This window comes from Buceros rhinoceros, unplaced genomic scaffold (genome assembly GCF_000710305.1).
Source record: "Buceros rhinoceros silvestris isolate BGI_N320 unplaced genomic scaffold, ASM71030v1 scaffold2855, whole genome shotgun sequence".
NCBI classification, from domain to species: Eukaryota; Metazoa; Chordata; class Aves; order Bucerotiformes; family Bucerotidae; genus Buceros; species Buceros rhinoceros.
In genome coordinates, this window is record NW_010414386.1 from 44,294 (window position 1) to 60,986 (window position 16,693).

At 41.1% G+C, this 16,693-nt stretch overlaps 1 protein-coding gene across 1 annotated transcript in view; it reads right to left on the minus strand.

Moving 5' to 3' along the window:
- Positions 1–9,490: 9,490 nt before the first annotated feature.
- The window catches only part of NPAS3 (neuronal PAS domain protein 3), a gene marked incomplete at its 5' end in the record, with an annotated part of 100,713 nt that continues 93,510 nt past the window's right edge, over positions 9,491–16,693 (minus strand). Inside the window, 2 exons of the mRNA XM_010137060.1 lie at positions 9,491–11,810; positions 14,588–14,703. Of these exons, the coding sequence (XP_010135362.1) occupies positions 10,501–11,810; positions 14,588–14,703 (1,426 nt within the window). The remainder of the gene's footprint in view (positions 11,811–14,587; positions 14,704–16,693) is intronic.

Sequence of the window (16,693 nt, forward strand, 5' to 3'; positions counted from 1 at the left end):
CCTCCCACGAATACTTCCTCCGAAGTGCGCTGCTGATTCCTGTAAGTACCACTCACCTGCTGCAGGAGGACATGGAGCCAACATAATAATGAAAATATACTTTTGATCCTTCACAGAACCTCACTATTTGCTCACAAAAATATGCTGGAAATCATAGTCAGAATCTTATGACAAATAATTCTGCTACTAGTTTTTTTTCACATTTTTTGTTCACTTCTTACTGTTCCTAATTTGTCTAATCCTATCTCTACAATTGCACAATATATGGCGTAGATTTTGTACTAGTGCCAGCAAGGTCACTGTTTCAACAGGGTCTTACGGTCAGAAGGGAAGGTTACCGTCACCTGATCAGATTTGTTCAGAAGAATATCTCTTTTCTGTTTGAGGGTGATGGTGTACAACTTGCTCTCTGATGGGACATTCTAAGGTGTGGCCAGTCCAGCAGCCGATTCCTTAAAGGTGTTTGATAACTTGGATTGTATCTATAACTTTATATGGCACACTTGAGACTAAACCATTATTTCTTTGACTGTGGGACTCCATGGCTGCAATGTATCTTTATGCCAATGACAACAGTGTTTTAGCTGCAGATACCAGCAATGAGATAACTCTAGCAACTAAATTTTTTTTTGTCTTTCTACTTTTTTATTTGTCTAAAAAATACGTGATAGTTTCACTTCCTCTTAACTCTTTCATCGTAAATCATGTGAGCAATCTTTTCTTCCAAACAGGGAAGACATGCTCCAACTATTTCTTTGTACCATTATAACTCTTATCTTTAAATTATGCTTCTCTGTATTGACCTACCATTTTTGCAAGTTATTTTTTTTGAGCAGGTCTGTACTGGCTGCTACAGGGTCAAGGCCTTGAAAACAAGCCAAACTGATTCAGGGGCCCCTTTCCTTTGTTTCAGTGGATGTTTGCCAGAACATCTAAGTGCTGCAGCAGCACTGACTGTGCTGAACTCTCCCAGAACAACATCTCTCTCACTGTACATGGACTACTGTGTTTCTGATTTGAAGGTGCAAGGGAAGCAACCACGGGTGTATACAGGACATAAGCGAAAAGCTCCAGAGGGTGTCGATTAGAAGGCTCCCTCGTGTCTACCTTGGGTGTGCTATGAGGCAGGAGACCTAAAGTTAGTTTCCTGAAGGACATCTTTGACCTCTTCTGGATCTCAGTGTGTTTGATGCATAGATTTTGAACACGTTCAAGACAGACTGTTGGAATAATCTTTTTTTTTTCCTGCCCAAACTGAAGGGACCTCAATTATGTTTACAGCATTGAGGGAGATATTTTCAATCACAGAGGTAGAAATTCTAGCAAAATATACCAAATTTATATCTAATTTGCTGCTAGGATTCACTGCTGAGAGCCTTTTTCCTCACCCTGCTTGTGCAGGCTGCCATCTTTATATCCCAGCAAGTAAGCAAGAGGACATGGTGCGTGATTCATTCAGGCATACCCAGCAATCCCCGAGCCCACCCCCCATTGTTATCAATCTCCATGGAAAAAGTTGCTTCTCTGACATCAGTTAGTAGCGACACATACTCAGAGCAGGCATCTGTTTGCTGGAAGTAAGATCCCAAATGTCTTAATGGGATATTGGGAAAATTGTTGCAGTTGATGTAGCTCAGGCATACCCTGCAATCCCCGAGCCCATCCCCCATTGTTGTCAATCTCCATGGAAAAAGTTGCTTCTCTGACATCAGTTAGTAGCGACACATACTCAGAGCAGGCATCTGTTTGCTGGAAGTAAGATCCCAAATGTCTTAATGGGATATTGGGAAAATTGTTGCAGTTGATGTAGACCCGTCCTCTCCAGCACCTTGACCAAGGTGAGACTCTCTTGGTGTCCTTTGGCTGTACTTGTACAAGAAGAAAATGCCCATGCTGCCTTTTGACATGCGCCTTTAGGCAGTGCAGATGCAGCTCTTCTTGGAAGCTGTGGGACAGCACTATTGAAAATCGTATTTTTGCAATGCCTTTGTGATTTTGACACAATCAGAGATGAATAAATCAGAACCCTGTTCTCTCCCCATTCTCAGTGATCACATTCACTTTGGCAATAGAAACATGCTAGGCAAATGCAGATAAAAGCTTTTGTTTTCTCCAGAGGTGTTCTGGTTGTGACTCTGGGGAGGGATCAGGCCACTAATAAGTTATCGGCAAACCATCAGACCCGGTACTGCTAACTTCAGTGTATCAGTGATTCCCATCTCTCATCTCCACATGAAGCAACCTTAGGTTGCATTTATACAGCAGTCTGTGTCCTGATTTAATATCAATCTAATACAGATTGGTTAGAGACAGTCAGCATGGATTTACAAAAGGGAGGTCATGCTTAACAATCTTGATTCATTTCTCTGAGGAAGTGACAATGAGAGTGGACAGGGGTGAAGAAGGAGACATAATTTACTCGGGCTTGAAAAGGCTCTCAATACAGTGCCACATAACAGATTAATTTATAAGGTTAGCAAGTATGGGACTGATGGTAAAATACTCTATTGGATATAGAATTGGCTTGGTAACAAGGGCTTGGGAGTGGCAGTAATGGTTATAGATCACGCTGGGGAAGAGCTATGCACCCAGGGGTGTGTGTTTGAAGATATTGTGAAGCTAAAAAGGATGGACAAAGCCAAAAACAAAGGTAGTTTTAAAAAAGAGGAAAAAATGATGCCATACAGAAAATATGAAGGCTACAGCCTCATGGGAAGCAAATGGTCACATCAACATGCTATTGGAAATTTCAGGTAATCCTCACTGAAGAAAATTATCTGGGCACTGAAGGGGGCCAAGCCAGGCCCATCAGCTGCAGGTCTTGCAGCAGAGGCGGAAGTACACAGAACAGCAGGGACCTTTCCTTTTAAGAGGTAAAGAAGGCAAAAATCAGAGCTTGTTCAGAGTGCCAATGAGCAATAAATGGGAGGCATGTTCTCAGAAACTGATTTATCCTCCAAAGTCTAAGATCGCTGCGTCCTTGCTAAGGGGACAAATCACAGCATTTAGGGTGTGTTTTCAGCTCAAAGTAAATCTTTGGAAAATCCTAGTTCTTTCCATTTGCTATAATCTAAAGAGACTGGACTTGCTGAGCTGAAAACAGCTTTTGTCAGTACCCTGCAAGACACGGGCATACATGCTGTAATGAAGCAGAGAACTGGCCAGAAGAAAGAAATGAAATTGTAACTGAGGTACAGGAGAGCATGCAAAAGATGCTAAGAGCCCTCAGAGGATCATAGTACTGAACAGCAGTTGGAACCGGTTTCAGGGAATACTCACCTCCTTACAACGTGCTGAACTTTCCCATCTTTTGAGTGATATTCAGAGAGGGTCTGGGAAAGCTGTACTGGTGCTGCCATCAGGTAGCACTGCTGGTAGTTCAAGAAAATACAAGCTTCAACATCCAGCAGAGTTTTCATCTCAGAGTCCTTTGCTTTGCTATTAAAGACCCAGGCAGCCAAGCCCACTCCCCGAGAGCACGCGTGCAAAACCATAGTCCTCCCAGTCCTACCTGTGCCTCTGTCTCACTGCCCACCCGTCTTAAAGGCAGGAATCTCTGGAAGGATCAGACCATGCAGTTTGGGAAGACTGGAAGAAAGCACTTTTTAACTAAACAAAAAAGAGCTGCTCTCTTAGCATGTGAGTGGTGTGGCACAGGATTGGAAAGGAAACTTGATGCAATTATCCTGACTCTGTCTGCGGTTTGTGCTATAGGCTCTGCTTTGTTATTTGCTTATGGGTATTGGCTCAGAACTTTGGTCCTGTTCCTGAAGCCATTAAAGTCATTAGTCAAGCTCTCATTGATTTGAGCAGGACCAAGACTTGACTCTTTGTGGCTATTCAGAGGACACAGATAAACTTTTAAATCAATCAAGGGTGTAGACTCATTCTGCCGGGGTCATACGGTTAATACATTCTGTTCCTGTCATTTCCGCTATAAATCTGTGAATGCTTTTAAAGCAAGAGGAAAACCCGATTCCCTTCCTTTAGCAAGAAAATATTATGTCCCTTTTTATTACTAAAAAGACAGAGGTCCTTTTTCTCAGCAAAACTTGTAAAGGGAAAAGCAATCTCAGTACTTTCCATGTCTCTAGACTCAGTGAAAGGTAATTTGAGAAAAAGCACTGGGCAATAAAGTCTCCTATCTGCAAAGAGATGCAAACCTTCTCCCACTGACTTTCCGTAAGCCTTTATTGAGTCTTGATGATCGTTTTGCTTGGGCATTAAGTCGGTACTCATTGTACTATTGGAGTCTATTAAAAGATCCCTTATTTTCTGCACTGCATGTAGTCTACACAATTTCTACAAGATGGGAAAGATTTTTAACTTCCTACAAACGTAATCCTATTGACTTCATTTACATGGCTTTGGACTTGACTGACTAAGCTCTGTGATTTTATTTCTAGAGTGGGACACTTCTAGAAATGTGGTTATTTATATGAAACAATTCCAAACTACTCTGGGCTTTTGCTTTGTCAAAAGACCCACCTCACAGTGATTATGAAATTAAAAGTTGTTCTTCCACTCTCTCTTGCTGAATTTAGGATTCTGAACAAAACAGTGGTGGAGAACACCCATCCTGATTTAGGTCAGCAAAAAGTAGAACTCTGCATCCTTTGCTTATCTCAAGTCCTATTGCTTCCTGTTTGATTTGGTGAAAAAAAAAAGTGTTGATGTGATTGGATATGTTTTACAAAAACACCTTCCAGTACTCACTCCTTCTGATGAAAAGATGAAGGAATAGGTGAAAGAGGGGAAGAAAGGACCTTTATTATGCATATATACATAGGTACTACCCTGCCCAGTCTGAAAGCCCAACTGGCTTCCAGAGGTAGCAGATCTGTTTGTTTGTGCGCATGCATGTGCACGTTTTATAAACGGTTTGATCTTACCTGAACATCTGTGGCTCTGCTGACATCCCATTTGTTCACATTTCTGTAGGCTCCTCAGCAAACTCACTGGATAGATGACAGTTAATTAAATTAGTTGACAATGCACATCCAGCCTTTCCACCCTCCTCCCCCAGCCCTAAAATGAAAATAAAGAAATTACAAAGGCAAGAAGGAAAAATACTATGCAAAGAGCTCTGAAAGCACTGACACATTTAAACTAATGCAGTTCCTAGAATCATAGCAATGAATGTGCTGTCAGGGGCATCACAGTTCCTCCAGTGACACGACCACCTTGCAACAGCACCAGCGCAAGCATGGCTATCTAAGTAGTGCTGAAACATTTCTCTATCACTGTAACTTTTCAGGGCCATGACACTTTGAAAGAGCCCTTTTCCCCTTGCAACTCTTCAGGTGGCTTTTAAATACCTGCTTATATCACCTTGCAAAACAAGGGGGTCAGGAACAAACTTTCCAGACGTGGCACTTACTGAGGTCTGTTGTTTTAGGAGATGTTCTTTGATGAAGTGACTTGACAAAGTTTGCCCAACTTTCTGCATGGCAAACAGTTTTCCCTCAAATATTATAAAAATAGCCACGGGGCCAACCCCAAAGGACCCTTTTCAAAGGTTTCAACCCTTTCAAGCAGTTGTTTTTGTTTCTTAAAGTTGCTACAAAAAATAATTTACAAATCCGTTCTCCAGAGCTAACCCAACACAACAGCATCACTATAACAAACCCCCATGAAACAGCCTTTCTGTCATTTTCTTTAATGCACAAACTGTCTCCTTCAAGTGGGACCCTTAGAGCAAGATATTCCTTTTGACCATGGACTCTATGCTCTGATGTAAAGTAAGGGCATCATGGTTAAGATTTAAAAAGTTGTTACAAACCAACTCAGATATGCCCTCCTCAAGCCCCTTCTTGGAATTAGCGGCTTTGGTTAATATTGTTTAACACTTATTTGGAACAGGCGTGTTATTCCTCCATTAAGCTTTATTCTGGTCATTCTTCCAATCTCCATTTAAATTCTGTTTTCCTCTCGGCTGGCATCCGTACCCTTAGCTACCTCATAAACAAGCTGCACTGCCAACTGGAACAAGCGAGCAGAGCTGAAAGCAGCACCGCTAACCTCTGCTCCTTTCTACCCCCTGCGAGTTGGAGATGTATCAAACTCAGTGCCTGGAGCCTGGGAAGTGGGAATCCTGAACTGCTGGGAAACTCAGAGAGCCAGACTTCAGGCTGTTAAGCTATTGGGCTGGCTCACTGAGCTGTAACTGTGCATACATTTCTGTGGGGTTTTCTTTTTGTTTGTTTGTTTGTTTTAACAGCCCAGCAAGCCAGATTCATACGCTCTTACTTCAGCTGAGTTATCTTTTGCTGTAAAGAGATGTGCTGAAAACTATGCAGCTGATTAGATAGTTTTGCTCAGTGTTAAGGAGGAAACCAAAATCTCATCCAGAACAACAAGCCCAGTAGTTTTAATTTCTAAATGGACATACAGAGGAGAAAAGATTTGGGCACTGAGAGTTGCTTACAGATCTTGGCTATGGGCAGCCCTGCCTTGATTTTACATGCTCAAAATTTGTGTTCTTAGAGATTGCGTTCTCAGCAGTAACAAAATTAAATATGGAACCTGAAAATCTTTGTCATAGGTAGGGGAGGCACTGTAAGAAAAGCCAATGAAAGAAGGAGAACTGTAGGGACTGTGCAAGCGGTGGGTGAGAAGGGTCCCGCTCCCCTCCCCTGCTACGACCCAGCCCCTCCTCATGCATGCAACACCCACTGCCAGAGTCAGCACGCAGCAATGGGTACCTGGGGTGGCATCTCCTGCAGCACAGCTTCTCCCTGCTTTTCGCAAACCCTGCTGCTCTGCCCCTTTTCCCAGAAGTTATGTAGATGTAATCGCCAACAGCTCTTCCCCTGTGTGTGGATGTCTGCGTAATTAAAAATGCTTTTGACACTTTTTTTTTGCCCTTCAGTTGTGAGGTCAAGGCTTTTTGCCTTTTTTTTCTTGCATGTTTCTAAATGTTTTTCTAAACATTTCTGTCCTCTGTAAGGCAGAAAGTCTAGCCACACAACACCAACAACTTACAGGTTGCCAGTCTGGGGAAAGAAAGTACACGTTTAAAAGAATCAGCAGCCTGGGTAGGATATAATGTGCCTGAAGAGCTTCGCTGTAACACTGTAGAGTACAGAAATGAAAATATAAAGTGCATTTTAAATGATTAATGTACAAAAGCTGACCTCTTCCAGTGTGCATTAATCAAGAAAAAATGCACACTTTCTATAGTGGTTAATGTTGCAGGTCCATTATTCAGCTTTGATAATGTGCATAAAAATGCTCAATATGACAATGAGTTGGGGTAGCTGAGAATTTAGGATGGTGGCAAGTTTGTTGTAGTATTTGGATTAGCATTCTTAACCTACATCTTGATAGCTTCTTTTCTTCATTTCGCAAACGTTAATAAAATCTAGCTTTATCCTCTTTGATTTTGGTTCTTTTTTCTCTCATTCTTTTTTTTTTTTTAACAAAACAATTAAAAAAAATACCTGCTCAAACAAATACTACCAGCATTCATTAGTCAGGATGGTTATATGTAAAAGAAATGATGCCAGATAGTAACAAATCCAAGAGAAGTTTATTATGAAAATGGCACCTGCGGGATGAAAAAAAATTAAGTTACATAAAGACAACCATGTATGACATGTATGAGAATCTACAAAAGTATAAAAAGAACCCTGTTGTAAATGAAGTATGTACATTTCTGATTTGCAGCATTATCAATGATCAATGAAAAAAATGTTTCAAATAAGCCAGGCACTCAAGAAGTTAGATTCGGTTAGCTTAACACAAAATAAATGTACCATAGCTGTCACTTTTTAACATTTTAATTTTTTTTATATTGTAGAGTTGGTAACACTGCTAAGATTTATACGAACAGAATCCCTTTCCCCATTATTCAGCTACTTGGCACCAGTCTCCTCATAAAAGATTTCATATATTTGTACAAGAAATAGTTAAAAACACAGACACAGTCTTCACAGGTAATGAAGTTTTTTTTTTTTTCATTTTGTAATTTTTAACACTATGGATTTAGACAGCAGCTGTGATTATCTGTTAGTTTAAATCACCAGAAATCATTTTGACACAACACAGAAACATTTATAAAAAAAAAAACAAACCCAAAACAACAACAGCTGTCTAGCTGTTCTTTGTAGCTGATAGGTGCACTCCTTTGATTGTTCCTTAGCTAGAGCAGAGCTTCCAAAATTCAACTTTGAATTTCCCAATCTGCTTTCTCGCCTTTTTTAGACCTACTTAAATCGTTCCAACGGAACCTTTAAGAGCTCGTTAATTAAATTTGCGGCGCCCAATTCCTTTTTTCGCTATTACTCCGCCGTGGCTCGGACCTACTTCTCAAACTCAAAGCTACCGCAGGAATTGACTCAGCGCAGTGAGCGATCAAAAATCCAAAGGACAGCTGAGTTAATACATTAGCATTGCACACATAAGCAAATATATATGACAATTCTAAGCTCAGTTTCCTTTTTAAACAGTGCTGGTTGACCTTCGAAAGCATTCTCTGTCTCACTGGTAATTGCTCCACGTGTTACTCCGCCAGCCTGCCTGGAGAAAACCAAAGAAATGCACCCTCTGCTTACGGTTCGAGCACAAGGGACTCTGGGAATGTTAACAACTGAGGCTGTATGGCGTCAATTTGCTTAATATATCTGAGCTTTACTCTGTAGTGCATTGTGGGGTACACTGGAAGAGTAAGTCACACCCAGAATTCCTCCGTGGGAAAAATGGCTCCATTAACCTTGAGCTAGTTAAGAGTCTTTTATCTCTGAGAGTGAAGAAGAGAGAACTAGAGAGTGAGAGAAAGAGAGAGGGGAAAAGTGTGGAGAAGGGGGGGAGAGAGGAAAGGGAAGAGAGAGGTTTGAGAATACACAACAGCAAAGCAACAGCAGAAATTAAAAGGTATACAGACAGTGGAAGCAGCATAAGGTGACATTACAGAGGAAGGCCACCACACAAAAACCACTAACCCCCAAGAATCACTGGTTCACTAGGACTGCAGGAATGGGACTTTACCACTCCGGACTAGAGATAAAGCACAGAGAAGACAAAGGACAAAACAACTACATTAGCTTAGTATATACTGCATATAGTAACACACATTGAAACTGCAATGGGACTGACAGCCAAGGACACTTACACATTGTACACATTACAGTTCTCACATCTGTTATTAGATGCCTTAACAAACAGCTGCCAAAGATGGAGTGGAAGAAGAATTTATATTTGACAGTCATTTGGAGTGTTTGACACTACACTGTGATTTCTGGCAACAAAGACAAAATAGGAGATTTCTTTTCTTTTACTTCATGTGCAGTTTTCAGTTGTAGTTATCTATTTCAAGCTTATTAACCCATTCTTTAGTTTTAAAACATATTGGTTTCAACACTAGAAATAAGGAAAAAACAACAAAAAATACCCAAATCAAAGAACAAAAAGAAATTTACAACCTTCCCTCTATAATATTAAATGAAAAACAAAACAAAACATGTTAAATAGTTCTTCTGGTTTTTTTTTCTTTACTCTGAAGTGTTATTTGACGTTGCACAATTAGCCTCAGTTACACTGAGAAAGAAATAAAGCAAAACAATATGCACCTAAGAAACTGCTCCTCGCGTCAATTAAATTGAGTTTTTTTTTGTTTTTAAGCGCTTTTTGAAAAAGGCTTCCTGACCCATTAAAATTTGATGTGAGGCTATGCTTGTTAGTTTGGAGGTAAAAAATTTTAAGTCCTGCAGCAAATGTTAATGAGGGCTTTTGTCTTAACTAACCAAGGAGACAGCAGCACCCGACTATAAACCAGTACGGAACACATTCTTTCCAAAAAACCCAGCCCACAAGCTGCATATTGTATGAAGACATTACAGATTAATAAATGATAGCACCATGGTTTTAGAAATTAAGTTAAAGTTTCAGTAATTAACATTTAGTCCAACTTTTTAACATTCTAGTCACAGGCCAGAAATTAACTTTTTAAGAACCCAAATTATTTTATGTGCAAGTAAGAAAATCTTAACCATAAAAAGAGAATTAAACTCTGCATAAAATTCTAAAATACTATCCCCTATTTTAAAGGAATTAGGAACAAAAACCCCTTTTCATTTGACTTAGTCAAACAGGGCACATTGTTTATGCTTGTCTCTTTTAATCTTGATCATATCAAGATCATTTTGAAGTAAAACCAATGGTTGTCACTTTAAAATCTTTTTACCACAACACTGAGTATTCTATGGCAGAGGCATACACATATTAAAGGCATCTTAATAAAGATGCAAAGGAAAAAACACACATCTTAGAAGAAGACAAAATGGCAGGCAACTGGTACTTCGACTCTCTGAAGGCAAAAATAAAAAAATATCTTTACATTAAAGAATAAATCAAGTTAAAGAGAAAGGGGATGAAATGGGGACCATCATATTGAGAGAATAAGCTGACCTGCTCAAATTCAAAGTGCTAGAATTAAAGGTCTAAATTAAAACATAGTCTATGCCTCAGAGTGTAACACTGAACACAGTATGTGGTCATATTTCAATCCTCTTTCCGTTCCAGAGTCTGTGTAGTGTGAATGCCATTGCTGTACACAGGAAATGGAAGAGTGGAAAAAAGTCCTTCGGCAGTTGTGAACACATTCCCTGCAGGCATTTGGGTCAGACTGGCCCCGCTCACAGCACTTCCAAACGGTCCCGACATGTTGAGTCGGTGAACGTGGTGGTAGAGCATTTCCATCGGTGTTTTAGGATCCAGCCCAAAGCTGGGGCTGTTAACATCAACAAAGTTAACAGCGTGGGTGTTGGGGAGGAGGTTGCCCTGCATGGCTAAAGTAACTTCAGCTGGAGCATACCGAATAGTGCCAGTGGTGTAGACCCTCTGAGCAGCAGTGCTGGTCGCAGCAAGGGTTCCCGTTACCCTGTGAACCAAAGGAAGCACCACATTGCCTGCTTGTAACCTCTGAAGGGCTTCCAGATCCCCAGTGTACAACAAAGAGTTGGAAGTTGTGGGACCGCCTGGATGTTTGTCCCGTGGAGATGCTGAAAGCGGGGGTGACAAAGGGTCAGAGGACACAGGAGCCAAGGCCGAGTTGGATGAGGTGCTGAACTGAGTTTTACGGCTGGCAGTATTTTCAGTCCCTGGCGGGGTGAGAACAGAGTCTGGAATGGAGACATGTAAACTACCGCTGGCTTGGGGGGAAGGGAAGTGCTCAGAGCTGGGGGGCTTGGTCATACTGTAGGGTGATTCATTCCTTGAGATTTCCCTGTTGGGTGGGTAATTCCAAATACTGCTATCATTATCAAAATTGATAGGTTCTGATATTTCTGTTTTAATTTTGAGCACTGAGGCACTGTTTGGTGACGAGAGCAGCTGGGGCTGGTCCACCAAAGCTGAGTCAAGTCCATTTGGACTTGAGGTGCTTGACAGCCTTCTCCGGATCATGCTGCCTCCCTTTTGCTTTTTTCTCCTCTTCTTCCTCTTCTGGTGTTTGCTGGAAGACTGGGCATTTACTTCCCCTGCACTGTCCGAGTCCTTGGCACTGTCCGAGGTCAGTGATTCACAGTTCTGCAACCGCAAGTCTGACTCACTCTCAACATAGCGCTCCACCTTGATCTGCATAGAGCCAAGAGTGCCAAAATTGTCCTCAGGGGCCTTTTGATTCTCGAAGTCAGAGTTTTCGAAGCTGTCATCACTGTCCCTGCTGTCCTGGTTGCTGGAGCTGTTCCCATCATCGTTACAGTTCATTTCATTATCCGACTGATTTCCTGACTTTTTCCGGTCGGATTCAGGGTCTTCACTGTTTTCTGACTGGTTTCCTTTCTCATCTGACTTTGAGTTCTCATTGTCCTCTGGAGAAAAAGGAAAGTGAAACAAACTATTAGCAACAGGAACATAATATTATAACCCAAGTCCAGACTTCGACCTACCAATGAGCTTTGATGGCTGTAAACTTTTTTTGGCAAAAGGCATTCTCTTCCATAGAGCCACAATTTTTTGCAATGTTGTGTTGGGAGAGTTTTGACCATCGTAAATCTCTCTCGACTCAGGACTGTTAATGCACTACAAGGCTACGCTATATGGCCTGCACCTTGACTGAGGGGGGCCTTTTCAGCTGCTCGCTGGACAAGAATCATTTTGACAGCTGTGAGCACAAAGGCGTTGTAGCTGTGTCATCCAAAGAGGAGTCAGTGAACAATCCCATTACGACCGTTATGTTCTGGGGATTGTTCTTTCACATCCCTGTTCTCCTACAGTGGGCAGGCATCCAGTTGTAGCACTGTTTACTAATGAAGATTCTAGTCCACTCATCTCACCATTGACACTTTCGAGGTGACATAGTGTCTCTAACTTCAGTGGAATTAGTGCTGATTTCCTCCCATGTGAGAGGAAAAGCAGGTCATACTTGTATAAACCTAAATGAATAAACCAGTTAAAACAATTTTGTTATGTTGCTAGACTGCCTTCTCATATTCCCCTGAAGGGCAACAAATTAAAAAAAAAAAAAAAAGAAAAGAAAAAAATTTCTGGCAGTGAATTAAATTCTTAACTGATCCATATCATCTAACTGATCCATATCATCTAACGGCCATTGAAAATAGCCCAGCTACAGCACTGAGAAGTTGTCGCTATTCTTGCCTGAATTAATTTAGTTGTGTTTTAGATTTTTACCTAATTCTAATAAGGATGAAATAAACACTTTAGTCCGCTGGACTCAGACAGCCAAAGCAGCTTTGAGTCTGAATACGCTCCATTATCATACTATGTTTGAAATGGTTATGAAAGGCTTCAGGAGACCTCGTTTTTTACAGACCGGCCAGAAATCTTTTGTTGGGAAATAAAAGATGTTTTTTCACTCATCAGAGCCAAGTACTACCCTTTTCAATATACTTGTATTAGGGCGAGAGGGGAAGGGCCTGTTTTCCTCTAAAGATTGGCTACTCCTGGAGCCATGTCAATAGCAAACAGTTTCCCAGAAGTGCTGGAGAAGTTGAGCTTGGCAGGGAAGCTGCCCGAGGGTTTGGGGGAGTGCGCTTCACAAGTCACTTAGTGGGACTTTTCCTTGAGTCACCAACAGCAGAGAAACCCTCCCCTTTGAAAAACAAGCCCTACAGAAATAAAGTAGCAGCCACAAACCCCTAAATCTCATCCAGCTTTTTGTTCCACCTAGGACTGAATTTCTCCTACAATTTCCACATCCCTCCCCCTTTTTTTTTTTGACGATGCATTCTTTCAAGGCCATGGATTCTAGCTGGTCAAGAGTGGGGTAATCTAAAGGTGCGTAAAATTTGCCTGGGATTTTATTGAGCTTGAACTGAACTTGTCTATTTCATCCAAGATGCTGATCTGATTGCAGGTCCCTCAGCACTTCTATTCTTTTGTAGGAGACAATTCCCTGTCTCTAGTGTCCTCCAAGACTTCCAGACGTCTCCTGTACCAGTCAGTATGACACATCTTTGAAGAATGCTGTCTCAGTCTGCACCAGCCTCAGGAGTCAGGAGCGCACACACACTTTTCACCTGGAGAAACTTACAGCGCACATGGGAAATGCAAATTACGCTCCACACATGTCTTATTTGGCTCTTTGGGAACAAGACAGCATAACGGAAGTGCTGAGAATGGGTGAGGAGACTCCCAGTGATGGTGAGCAACAAGTCTGTATGTGTGCCCAAAGTTCACTTAAACCCTCAAACCAATGTGTCAAAAGAGAACAAATAAAGGCAAAAGATGAAAGAGAACAGCCATATCATATCATAGAACACTAAAGCCTGATCTCCTCCTTGCTTTTCCTTGATTTTTGTCACTGTGATCCACTTTCTCTGGACTTTTTTTGTTATCATAGACATGATTGATAGAAAAAAATTTTTATATATATATATATGTATTACACACTACAGTAGAGTAACATCCTTAGTTCTTGGGCCACAGGAAATGATGCTCCTTTCAAAGCCAGATCTGTGTGTAGGAAACCACTTCTAAAACTGGTGGGGAATGTGTGAACCATCAGTGCTCTGGACCATCTGTAGGACTAATTCACGTATCAAGTTTGACAAGTACATTTAGCTATTAAAAAACAGCTGAAGTCCCAGACTTAAAGAGCTTAGAAACAAGTGTTTGAATCCATACCTTCTAGTAAAATATAATTCTATTAACTCAAGAAACTCCTCAAATTTTGCAATCTTCAATGAACCCTAGTGAGACTCTTCAAAAATGTATTTATACAGGAAAAAGAGTCATAAAGAATGACTAGATACTTCAGAAAGTTTGCCTACTCTGGAAAGACAGGAACTAGAATTAGATTCAACAGTCACAGTCCCAGGTCCTCTGCACAAGGCACAACACCTGTTCATAAAGCTTCGCTACAAAATCAAATGCTTAGTTCAGCACAGCACAGACAAGGATGCATGCACAGAGTGAAGAGAAACACCGAGGAAACAGAGGTACTGTAGAAATGCTGAGGTCATTGAAAGATTCTGCTAGTTTTTCAATTTAATTTTACAGGATTTTGTTGTTGTTGTTGTTGTTATAATGGAACTATTCTTGAGAAATAAAAGCAACTGGAAAGCCAACCACGTGGCTCTCATGACGTGAACCTCTTGTGGGCGTAAAGGCACACCGTGTGTGTTACCTGAGTTGTCCTTTGAGTCTGATTCAGAGTCAGAGGTCTCTGAAGATTCCGAGGTTTTCTCTGGCAGATGAGGAAGTTGTGCAATATCCATTGGAGTGTCCTTGTACTCTGGGTTACTGAAGAGGAGACAGCAAATATAAACACAATTGGATGATTTGCAGTTTCATGGTTCTTCCCTCTTTTCATATCAAAGTTCAGGAACAAAGAACGTAAATAGGAAGAAGAGCAGAGCAAACACAGAAACATACATTTTTGGCTCCTCAGAGGTCCACAGCAGGGATTTTATGAAAGTTTACTTTAATACTGCTGTCAAATACTTGTATTGACCAAATACTAAAACTCGCCGGATTCTAGAGATGTTTTAGAGCCATCAAAGCATTCTTACTGAAGTGGCCATGTCTTCTGTGATATCTAACAGTAAAGCTACTCTGTGTAATCTTCCAACAAAATATCTTGATTTTGATCCCATTAGTGTGCCTGGAAGGACAGAGAGGGTGTTTTGACTTTTCCAATCTGTTTCCCCCCCACCAGCATTGTCTATTAGCGTTATCTCTGCAACAACATTCTCTCCTAACCTTGCCAGAGCCCTTTCAATGCCTGTTTTGCTCAGTGTTCCTGTTTTCCAGACTTCAAGCAAGCAGACCATACATAAAGTTAGTAAGAAGGTGCTCAGTTAGGACAAGAGAAAATGATCACAGCTCAAAATAATTTGGTGAAAAAATAGATTAAAAAGGTTATATATTTTTAAGCACTGCACACATGCATCCGCATCACCAAGAAACCAAAAGCAACCACTCTAACTGTATGACAGATGCACATGTGCATGTTAAGATGCATATGTTAGGGATAAAGAACTGTCAACACACCCATTATAATCATATCTTCATCTGCTCATGTGGTGCTCACCTGTGACTTGTTAGCAATGAACATGACTGCAATGTAAAAAAGCCACACTACCAGAGAAACTGCAGAAAGAACCCCAACCCAGGGCTTCTTCTTGGTTTGTACTTTTTACAATGTGTTCCTTCTCTGAATCTGTGCAAAGGCACGGGAACAGACCTAGCTAGGCATAGGAATGCTGAAAATAAACAAAGTCTGTATCATTTTTGAATAGGTGAGCATTTCCACACAGTTCAAATTCCAGCCCAGTGACAGAGCAGAAAATCCACAGTCCTGCATGGAACAAGAGAAGGCAGCGCTGGGGGTGACTGACACACTATCCCAATGACAGCGTGCCCATATTCAGCCTATTACAGTGCACTGTGAAAATTCAGAGTTCACACAGTTCACATTGAAATGCTGTTCTTTCTTACAACTATCATCTTTATGGTTTTGTCCTGACAAAGTGACTTTATTCTGTAGCATCCCAGGGCAGTCCCCAAAATTGCCCCCTCCAAGCAAAAGATGTTTGAGGGCTTTCACACTGTGAATAACAAGTTGCTAGAACAAGAACAGCATTAATCCTCCCTGTCACTATAATTAGTCTATCCTTTTACAGACAGCTGAATCATACTTTCTAATACATGGAAATGTATACAGACCAGTACTCCTGCTAAGAGTAGACCTAATTATGCCTTGATCTGTCATTAAAATATTATTTGGACATTTGGATCTTTCGTGGATTCCAGTACTAGGAGAAATCTAAATTAAAAACCACGAATTCAGTGGAGAAGTTAATCTTTCTCTAACAGACTGGTGAAGGGAATGCAGCAGAAAAATCAAGTTCTGGAAGGATACTTGGGACAGACCACACTGCTTTTCCTTTCTTTTTAGTTAGGTTACAAGCTGCTGGAGGAAAAAATAATTTGGTGGGTTGTTTGTGGACAAGGTTCACCTATTGTTTGGAAAGCAGCAAGGGGACAGAGGCAATTGTTCATTATTCTCATGGACTGCTTTTCCAGCTGGAAAATGAACACATTTCTGGACATTTTGAAGCCCTTTTAGGACTGGGACAGTGAAGCTGTACTTCCAGTTCAGAACTGGCAGGCTTAAGCTGATCTCTTGAAATGCTGCGTTCTGCCTCACTCTTGCAAAAAGAGACAAAAAGGTAGCCGGATAAGGCTATATTCAGGCATGACTGTGCTCAATCATAGCAGGAACGAACAC